Raw genomic sequence first — 10,974 nt, 5'->3', positions numbered from 1 at the left:
TGACAACGGCACCGAAAACGTACGACCGTTTTTCACACTTACGACCGTTGCACCATCCCCATGGACACGTGATCAAAATTCAGATGCTTGGAAACTGGTTCGCATTTACGACGGTCATGTCCCGGGGTCAGTTTGATCCCCTTTTGCGACCTTCCGACAAGCAAAGCCAACAGGGGAAGCCGGATTCGCTTAACGGCCGTGTTGCCAACTTCACAACTGCCTAGCAACGGTGGCAAGAAAAGGTGGCAAAATGGGGCCAACCTCATTTAACAAATGTCTCTTTTAGCGGCAGAAATTTGGGGCCCGACTATGGTCGCAACTGGAGGAGGGCCTGTAATTCTGAATTTTGACTTTTCTACGTACGATCAGCGTGCAGTCATGATTGGGCCGTAGTTTTTTTTTTTTTTTTTTGCAACGGTTGTTAAGTGAATCTGTAGCCATTAAGCAAACGCTGCATTTTTGTCAAAAACTGAGAAGCAAATGCCAGCTTGGGGAAAACCACAGTTAAATTTGGCCACTTCGCTGTGCTACCCTGTAAATGTTGAGCACCTGAACTGCAGCCATGGGACCGGGGGGAGGGGGAGTGGGGAAGGAAGGGAGACTTAACTTCAAATCTGGATCATCACAACTTTAAACAGTCGCTAAGTGAGCATCCGTAAGTCGAGGACAACCTGCAACCTGATCAACAATGGCAAGGCACAATCAGTATGACCAAGACTCTCTTCCTTCCTGGGTTGCAAATGTGGCGGAGGTCTTCATCTGGCAAAAAGCGAGGGAGGGAGGGAGGGGGCTCTGGGACAGGGTTGCGCGCGCGTACACACACACACACACACATACACACAGAGCAAGTCTGCCGTTTGGCTCTGTGGCTACTCTTTGACCAGCAGAGGGCGCCAGCAGCCAAGGGACCGGGGGCAGCTGCCTGGCCCAGCCTGGAGAAGGGGGCTTGGGCGCCACCAGGACTCTCCACTGCCCCCTCCCCAAGTCCTGGGGGTGGGGAGGGGGGCCAGGAAGTGCATCCACCGGGCTGTTCTTCTGGGGGCACGCTGCAATTTGGGAAGATGCCAAGCAGCAGGAGGAAGAGGGGAAGCTAGTGCTGGTGCCCCCCCCCCGGCACAAAAGGGGAAGGGATGGTACTTCAGTCAGGGTTAATTCCCATTCGCTTTCTCATCTGTCTATCTGTCTGTCTATCTATCTATCTATCTATCTATCTATCTATCTATCTATCTATCTATCTATCCATCCATCCCCCTTCTATCAATCATCATCAATCCATCCATTTCCCCATCCATCCATCCATCTTCCTATCTATCCATTCTATCTATCCTCTCCATTCATCCATCCTCTCTATCCATCACCCCTGTCTATCAATATCTGTCTCCATCAATCCATCTATCTATCCATTTTATCTATCTATCTATCTATCTATCTATCTATCTATCTATCTATCTATCTATCTATCTTTCTATCTATCCTCTCTCCATCCATTCATTCTCTCTATCAATCATCATCAATCCATCCATTTCCTCCATCCATCCATCTTTCCTATCTATTCTATTCTATTCTATTCTATTCTATTCTATTCTATTCTATTCTATTCTATTCTATTCTATTCCCATAATTCTCTATTCTATTCTATTCTATTCTATTCTATTCTATTCTATTCTATTCTATTCTATTTTCTATTCTATTCTATTCTATTCTATTCTATTCTATTCTATTCTATTCTATTCTATTCTATTCTAATCGTCTCTCTATCCACCCATCCTCTCTCTATCCATATCTGTCTCCATCAATCCATCCATCTATCTAATATGTCTGTCTGTCTGTCTGTCTGTCTGTCTGTCTGTCTGTCTGTCTGTCTGTCTGTCTGTCTATCTATCTATCTATCTATCTATCTATCTATCTATCTATCTATCTATCTATCTATCTATCTCTATCATCTCTCTCTCCATCCATCAGTCTATCTACTCACCCACCCAGCTACCTATCTGATTTTTGAACCACCCATTTTCCTATGATAGGGACTCTGGCTGGCTGGTGTACAATAAAAAGAATACAATATCAAAACATATATAAATATACCGCTCAAAAAAATAAAGGGAACACTTAAACAACACAATGTACTGTATTTAATAGTAGGATGTCTTATCTTCTGTTCCCTTTATTTTTTTGAGCGGTATATAAAATATAAAGGTTGAAGTTTTAAAATGAGGCAAGGATGATTAAACACTGTTAAACGTTGCCTGCTCCGCTGGGCTCCCCACGCAACGTGGCAGAGCCCGGTTTTTATACCTTTCTGGAAGGCCAGGAGAGCGAGGGTCCACCTCGCCTCCAGCGGAGGATACTCCACTTCAAAAGAGGGGTCTCCAAAACTTGGCAACTTTAAGACCAACTCCCAGAATTCCCCAGCCAGCTTTAAGACTTGTGGACTTCCACTCCCAGAATTCCCCAGCCAACATGCTTTAAGATGGGTGGACTTCCATTCCCAGAATTCCCTAGCCATCATCATCATCATCATCATGGCTGGCTGGGGAATTCTGGGAATGGAAGTCCACAAGTCTTAAAAGTGGCCAGGTTTGGAGAGCCCTGCTTGAGAAACTCCTAGGAGTGACGGGGATCACCCAAACGTTCTCCCTTCCGCCTCGGATACCTTCAGCTGCTCCTCCTCCAGAGAGGACGCCTCCGAGACCTGCGGGGAGCTGCCCGCCGAGGCGCTTCGCCGGGCCTGCTCGGCGGGATCGCAAGGCAGCAGCTCCAAGCCAGAGACCCGGGGAGTGCCGTTTCGCCCGTTGCCCAGGTCTTCCGCCCTGGACGAGGCCCGTGGCCTCTTCTCCTGCGACAGCTCCACAAACTTCTCCAACGCGCTGAAGAAGTCAATCCGATCCGTGCCAAAATCTCCAGCTCTGGCTTCTTCCTCCTCTTCTTCTTCTTCTTCCTCTTCCTCCTCTTCCTCCTCCTCGTCCGGCTGAGAAAGGTTACCGGGCGGGCTGGGCGTGTCTCGCAAGCAGGACTCCAGCTCCTCCATGGGCACCAGGTGGACGTTGCCGTCTCCCGGCTTGAGGGCGTCGTTCTCTAACTCGTCCACCGCCAAGTCCGGAAAACCACTGGCCGATCTCAAGGCATCCCCTTGCTCCAGTAACGCCTCGGAGGGATTGCAGTTGTCTAGAGGCGACTCGGCGTTGCCCGGACAGCATCCAGTAGGGCACCCGTTGAGGTTGTTCAAGTTCAGCTGGTCCTCCCTCTGCTCGGCGTCGAAGTCCCGGGGCGCAATTTCCAGCTGGATCACCCTCTCCTTGCCCGGAAGATTGGCCAAAGGGCCGGAGCCCAAATGGCACAGCAAGGGTCCGTGCGGGCTGGCGCCGATCCCCACAGGCACCGCCACCAGGCTGCTGGAAGACCGGTTCTCGGAGATCTGGTCGGCCGAGGTGGTGATTTCCTTTTTGCTGACCTCCATCCCCGACTTGCCGATGGGCTCGTGGTGGTCCGAGATGTCGCTGTCGGAATGCGAGCGCCAGAGCTTGTTGTGGCGTTGCTTGCTGTGGAGAGAGAGAGAGAGACAGAGAGAAAATGAAGGGAGAAGGGTTTATTTATTTATTTTATTTCGTACAGATTGGGTGAGACCTGGCTCAAAAAAGAGTAACTGCGAAAGGGGATCTTGGAGTCCAATTGGATGATTGCTTAAAGGCGAGCCAGCCGTGTGAAGCAGCAGCAGCCAAAAAAGCGAATGCAATCCCGGGTTGCATAAACAGAGGCATAGAATCAAGATCACACGAAGTATTGCCGTGTTTCCACAAAAAGTAAGGCCTACACTGGGGGTCTTCAAACTTGGCCCTTTGATGACTTGTGGACTTCAACTCCCAGAGTTCCTCAGCCAGTGTGCCTGGCTGAGGAATTCTGGGAGTTGAAGTCCACAAGTCATCAAAGGGCCAAGTTTGAAGACCCCTGGCCTACACTAACAATAAGCCTTAGCTTGAGTTTGGAGGGTGGGCCTAATATAAGCTCTAGCCCCAAAATAAGCCCTAGTTTTAGGGTGGGGCGCACACCTAAAAATCAAGCTAGGGCGGGGGTGTGTGGGTGGGTTTGCCCTATGCACCCCACACCCCGCCTACCTGGCAGCCAGGCCTCTCCTCGCCGGCCCACTTTTTGTGAGGCCTCTTCTGCAGCCAGGCCTGCATTTCACAGCCACAGGGCTTTCTAGAAGGCCTGTGCAGTGAAGAACCGAGCTATGAGTTCAATCCGTAGCTCGGTTCTGCAAAACCTCAGCAGCTGATCACCAAGCTATGGATTGAATCCATAGCTCGGTACTCGGCTGCTTAGGCCTTCTGGAAAGGCCTGACTGCAAAATGCAGGCCCAAGTGCAGCTGCAGAACTTCGGCCCCAGAAAAAGTGGACCGGCTGGGTGGTGCTGTCTGTCGGTGCCAGAGATGAGGTAAGGCCTACCCTGAAAATAAGACCAGGTGCTTCTTTTGGAGGCAAAACAACAACAACAACCCGGTCTTATTTTCGGGGAAACATGGTACTATCGCTTTATAAAACCCTACTAAGACCACACCTGGAATACTGCATCCAATTTTGGTCACTATACTACAAAAAAGATCTTGAGACTCTGGAAAGAGTGCAGAGAAGAACAACAAAGATGATCAGGGGACCGGAGGCTACAACATACGAAGAACGATTGCTGGAATTGGGGGTGCCTGGTCTAAGGAAGAGAAGGACGAGGGGGGGCATGATAGAAGTCTTCCAGTATCCCAGGGGCTGCCCCAAAGAAGAGGGAGTCAAGCTATTCTCCAAAGCCCCTGAAGGCAGGAGAAGAAGCAACGGATGGAAACACATCATGGAGAGAAGCAACCTGGAACTAAGGAGAAACTTCCTGACAGTGAGGACAATTAACCAGCGGAACTGCTCGCCACCAGAAATTGTGGGCGCTCCATCCTTAGAGGTTTTTAAGAAGAGGTAGCTAAACAGTCACTTGTCTGAGACGGTATAGGTTCTCCTGCCTGAGTGGGTGGCTGGACTAGAGGACCTCCAAGGTCCCTTCCAGCTGTACTCTTTTCTAGTGCCAGTTGTTTGGTGACCGTTTGAAGTTACAACGCCACGCCAAAAAGCGACGTAGGACCGTTATTCATACTTAAACGACCCTCGCAACACCCCCACCCCCACCCCCTTCATGGTCAAGTGATCCAAATTCGGATGCTTGGCAACGGGCTCGTATTTATGACCGTCGCAGTGTCCTGAGGTCATGCGATCACCTTTTATGGAGGAGCAAAGTCGGTGGGAAAGTCAGATTCACTTAACAATCGTGTTGCCAAATGTTGGAGGTGTGGTAGTTTAGAAGCCACCTATTTTCACATGTGGTGGACTTGTAGAAATATAAAAGCTTTTTGGATTAAAATTTGGTGGAACATTCAAAAGATTTTTAAGAGAAAGATAAAGTTTTCTCCGCAATCGTTTTTATTGGGCATTGTTGTAGATTGTGATGTTAAAGAAACTAATTTGATGTTGAATATGATAACAGCAGCACGGTTACTGGTGGGACAATATTGGAAGAAGGATAGTTTGCCCACTGTAGAAGAATGGGTGTTTAAAGTTTCGAATCTTGCAGAAATGTCTAAGATTTCTGCTTATTTGAAAGATCATTCACAGGAAAGATATATTTCAGTTTGGAGGAGATGGATAAATTATATTCAGAACAAATATGGGACTAAAAAGTTCCATGTAGCTTATGAGTAGATTTTAGTGGGATATTGTTATTGGCACGTTGTTTGTAGTTATATTAAAGGGGAGTTAAAGCACATTATGAATTTGGTTAATTGTATATTATGCATAATTTTTATTTAGAATATGATTATTGTAACTATAATCCTGTATTTAGCTCTGGGAAGTGGGGGGGGGGAAGTGGGTGAGTTTGGGGTGGGAGGGATTTGGGGATATATTGTAAAATTTTGTTTTTGTAAAACTCTTTAATAAAAAAAAACAACAATCGTGTTGCCAACACTGGGAAACCGCTTCTGGACTTCCTGCCTGAGGTGGGGGGGGGGGGGAAATGGAGCTTTGATTTGGGATTAGATAAGCTCGTCGTGACAAAAACGGCTAGCTTATATTACTACGCAAAAGTGAAAAGTTGAGGTTTGATGCTATCACCTTATTCTACTCCACCAAAAGGAGTTGGAAGTCGAGCCATTTCCTCTCTTTTCCCCCCCTTCCCCCCTTCCCTTATTTTCCTATCATTTTCTTTTCCGTTTTTTATTATAATATTTGGATCAGCAAACAAAAATTTCGAACGAGAACCGGGTTGCTAACTTAGCCGCTGCAGGGATTCACTTAACAACTGTGGCCAGAGGAGGTGTGGTGGTGAAGATGCAACGTATTTTCATATGTGGTGGACTTGTAAAAAGGTTAAAGCTTTTTGGATCAAAATTTGGTGGAATATGCAGAAGATATTTAAGAGAAGGATAAAGTTTTCTCCGCAATTGTTCTTACTGGGTATTATTACTGATACTACTGTTGTGGACATTAAATTGATGTTGAACTTAATTACGGCAGCAAGACTTTTAGTAGGGCAATATTGGAAGAAGGAAGAAGAATGGACTCTAAAAGTTTCCAACCTGGTGGAAATGGCAAAGATTTTGGCGTATTTGAAGGACCATTCGCAACAACGTTATATTATGGAGTGGAAAAAATGGATTGATTATATCCAGAATAAATATGGGACTAAAAAGTTTCATTTAGCATTTGAATAAGTATCGATGTGATATTTATATTGCTTGTAGTCATTTTATAAGAGCTAAAGTGCGGTAGACCTAATAGTTCATTGTTGTTAGCATATGGTAGTTTATTTATTTTATTATTTATTTATTTTAATCCCATTTATATCCCGCCCTTTTCCGAAGACTCAGGGCGGCTTACAATTTAAGCACAAACCAATGTGCTTAGCAATAGCCTTCATTCTATGTATATGCCTGCTTATTAGGGCTTTCGCCCCCCCCCCCACCGGCATTATTACAAAGTCAGCTTAATTGCCCCCAACAATCTGGGTCCTCATTTTACCTACCTGGGAAGGACGGAAGGCTGAGTCCACCTTGAGCCTGGTGGGACTCGAACCTGCACTCATTGCAGGCAGCTGGTGTTACTTAAGGAGGCATTAGCCCACTGCTCCACCAAGGCTCGCTAGTTTATGATTGTTTCTACTTTTATACCTTGTATTTAGCTCTGGGAAGTCGGGGAGGGGGGAAGGGGAGGGGGGAGGGTTGGGTTGGGAAGGGGTGGGTGGGTGGGGAGGGGTTGGTTTGTTAAAGATAAAATGTATTGAAAAACTTTTCAATAAAAAAAAAACAACTGTGGCCAGAAAGGTCGCTAAAGAACTGTTTTGCTTAGCGGCAAAAACCTGGGGCTCAGTTGTCGTCGTTAAGTCGGGGGCTACTTGCACGTCGCTGAGTGAGAAGCAGAGGGAGAAAGAAATACAAGGAGTGCTCGACTGACGCCAAATTTATGTCGCTAAACGAGAAGTGGGCTAGGGGAGTTTCCCTCCCACCCGCCATTTTATGGCTTTTCCTGCCTTGTCTGTTAAGCGAATGGGTGCAATTGTTGAGTTTGCAATACGGTCGTTAAGCAGATCCGGGTTCCCCCCCCCCCGTTGAGTTTGCTTGTCAGGTCGCCAAAGGGGGAATCGTGTGAGCCCCCCCCCCCTCGGGACACCGCAAACCGTCGTAAATCTGAGCCGGTTGCCGAGGCTCCCGCATTTGGATCCCGTGAGTGCGGGGGAGATGCTGCAACGGTCGTTAAGCGTGAGACGCGGCGCTAAGTCGCTTTTTCCCCGTGCCGTTGTAACTCGGAATGGTCACTAAATGAATTGTTGTTATGTGGAGGATTACCTGCACGTCAGTGAGCGAGAGAAGCAGAGGGGGGAAAACAACAACAACAACATTGTGCAAGCTTTTTTGGAGCCTTGAGCAAGGAGAGGTGAAGGAGAAAACACCGACGGACACAGTCCGGCCAGGATCAACATCCGAAGCCTCAAGAGATCAGGTTGCTTAGGGCAATGGAGACCCAGAGGGTGTTTTTGTGTCTTTAGCGGACGCTCCGTCAGGTCACACGCTCTGCCAGCGGTCAGCTGCTGGTCCTGTTTGGCCATCTGTTCCCAGGAACACAGCGGCAAAAACAGGCCAGGCAATCCTGCGGCCGCCAGCCGTGACCGAGGGGAAGGGCCGGTCAAGTCAGCCGGGCCCGGTGGCACCTTGCCCTGTTCCCCCCTCCCCCCCACACACACACACATGGCTGGGCTTGCAAGGCTGTTGGGGGTGCAGAGACTTTGGGAGACATTGGCTCCATGGGCCCTTTTAGCTCTGCTCTGCTCTATTCTAGAAGCAACCTAGAACTAAGGAGAAACTTCCTGACAGTTAGAACAATTAACCAGTGGAACCACCTGCCTCCAGAAGTGGTGAATGCTCCAACACTGGAAGTTTTTAAGAAGAGACTGGACAGCCCTTTGTCTGAAATGGTAGAGGGTTTCCTGCCTGAGCAGGGGGTTGGACTAGAAGACCTCCAAGGTCCCTTCCAACTTATTATTATTATTATTATTATTATTATTATTATTATTATTATTATTATTATTATTATTATTCTTTATTTTAATTCTATTCTATTCTATTCTTTATTTTAATTCTATTCTATTCTATTCTTTATTTTAATTCTATTCTATTCTATTCTATTCTTATTTCTATTCTGTTCTTATTTCTATTCTATTCTATTATTCTATTCTATTCTTTATTTTAATTCTATCCTATCCTATCCTATCATTATTCTATTCTATTCATTTTAATTCTATTCTATTCTATTCTATTCTATTCTATTCTATTCTATTCTATTCTATTCTATTCTATTCTATTCTATTCTTTATTTTAATTCTATTCTTTTCTGTTCTATCCTATCCTATATTTTCTTTTCTATTATGTCCTGTCCTCTCTTGTCCTGTCCTGTCCTGTCCTGTCCTGTCCTATCCTATCCTATCCTATCCTATCCTATCCTATCCTATCCTATCCTATCCTATCCTATCCTATCCTATCCTATTCCATTCCATATTTTCTATTCCGTTCTATATCCTATCCTATCCCATCCCTTTGCATGGCTTGCAACGTTTTGCCCCATGCCCACCTGGGGGCACCTCTCTCTCTTTTTAATAATGCCTTGGAAAGGCCACACGTGGAATATTGCGTGCAGTTTTGTTCGCCACAATCCCCCCCCCCCAAAAAAAGTTGAGACTCTTTGGAAAGAGTGCAGAGAAGAGCAACTAAGATGATCAGGGGGCTGGAGGCTAAAGCATAACCAAGAACGGCTGCAGGACTTGGGTTTGTCTATAAAGAAAAGAAGAAACTGGGGTGATATGATAGCAGCATCCCAGTATTTTGAGAGACTGCCAGAAAGAGGAGGTGGTCACATTCACCAAAGCAACAGAGGGCAGGACAAGAAACAATGGTTGGAAACTGAGCAGAGAGAGAAAAATTAAGGAGAAATTTTCTGACGATGAGGACAATTAAACAGTGGAACAGCTTGCCACCAGAAGTTGTGGGTGCTCCATCACTGGAGGCTTTTAAGAGGAGACAGGAAAGCCACCTGTCTGAAAGGGTAGAAGGTGGACTAGAAGACCTCCAGGGGGCCTTCCAACTCTGATATTCTATGTTCAACAGCCTCCAACGCCTTTGTCTTTTAACTTTGCCCTGTAAACCGCCCTGAGTCCTTCGGGAATAGGGCGGTATATAAAACTAACTAACTAAATAACATGCGGTGGCTTTTTAAAAGTATGCAGCCAAGCTGGTTATTGGCAAGGCTGAGAACATAAGACCTCCTTGTGGGTGACGTGATAGCAGTTTTCCAACATTTGAAGGGCTGCCACAAAGAAGAGGGGGGGGTGGGTGGGTTTCCCACCTGTTCCGCAAAGCACCTGAAAGCAGGAGAAGAAGCAACGGATGGAAACTAATCCAGGAGAGAAGCAACCTGGAATTCAGGAGAAATTTCCCGAAAGTGAGGATAATTAACCAGTGGAACAGCTTGCCACCAGAAGTTATGGCTGCTCCATCACTGGAGGATTTTAAGAAGAGGTTGGACAACTCCCTTTTGTCTGAAATGGTTAGGGTGATGGTGGGGGTGGACTAGAAGACCTCTAAGGTCCCTTCCCGTTCTGCATTCTGAAAGGCCGGCTACATGTATGCTACTTTCGCACTCTTCTTTGCCACGGCTGCACCGAGGTTGGCCAAAATGCGAGTCTTCTGATCTCTTCCCTGATTCAAATTCCATTTCACATCTATTAGCAAGAAGAAGGCTATTGAGTGATTAATTAACACATTGTTTATGATAATTGACTGTGATCTATTATGCTTTGTTAAACAGGTGAACCCAGAGGTTGTGCTGTTTGCTAAATATGGAGAATGTTATTTGGGAAAACCCCAACCCTAACCCTAACTCTAACCCCGACCCTACCTTATTCCTAACCCTATAAAAAAACTAATGAAATCTATACAAAAAAGAAAGAAAGAAAATTACATTTAACACAGCACAGTCCCTGAGCAAAATGGTTCGGCAAACGTGAGAGTGGATTGTAGGGGCGAGAGTGAAATACCATTTTATCCTATTTCATCTCCCTACCTCTTAAATCGCCGTGTTTGATTCTCCTTTCATTTTAAAAACGCGTGTTGTCCCCATTTCACTTTAAATTGCGTTTTACTTCTATTTTATCCTAAATTATGTTTTAACTAATTCCACTCTAGATTGTTTTCACTGCATTTTAGTATAATGTGTGTTGGGAAACCTCCCCCTTGCTACGGCCCACGGGCTGATCAATAAAGGATTATTATTCAAATTTCTTCCCTTCGGTCCCGTTTCTGGCCAGTTGTTGCTTCACCACACGGTTTCGAAACCCCCTGACATTCAAGCCCACGGCATCTGGCAGCCACGTGGCTGAAAGCGGGGATACCCCCC

At 46.2% G+C, this 10,974-nt stretch overlaps 1 protein-coding gene and 1 long non-coding RNA gene across 6 annotated transcripts in view; both read right to left on the bottom strand.

Annotated features, from left to right (window-relative positions):
- SSH2 (slingshot protein phosphatase 2) overlaps window positions 1–10,974 on the bottom strand; it is a 471,054-nt gene that overhangs the window by 3,073 nt on the left and 457,007 nt on the right. For all 5 annotated transcript variants that reach the window (XM_083379660.1, XM_083379661.1, XM_083379657.1 and 2 more), the window contains exon 14: window positions 2,654–3,539. In XM_083379660.1, coding sequence (XP_083235786.1) covers window positions 2,654–3,539 — 886 coding nt within the window. The remainder of the gene's footprint in view (window positions 1–2,653; window positions 3,540–10,974) is intronic.
- LOC310632899 overlaps window positions 1–10,974 on the bottom strand; it is a 339,863-nt gene that overhangs the window by 102,357 nt on the left and 226,532 nt on the right. The window lies entirely within an intron of this gene.

The sequence above is a fragment of the Vipera ursinii genome (assembly GCF_947247035.1).
Source record: "Vipera ursinii genome assembly, chromosome: 1".
Taxonomy (NCBI): Eukaryota; Metazoa; Chordata; class Lepidosauria; order Squamata; family Viperidae; genus Vipera; species Vipera ursinii.
The sequence above is the reverse complement of the archived record's forward strand: the minus strand, read 5'-3'. Positions and strand labels throughout refer to the sequence as shown.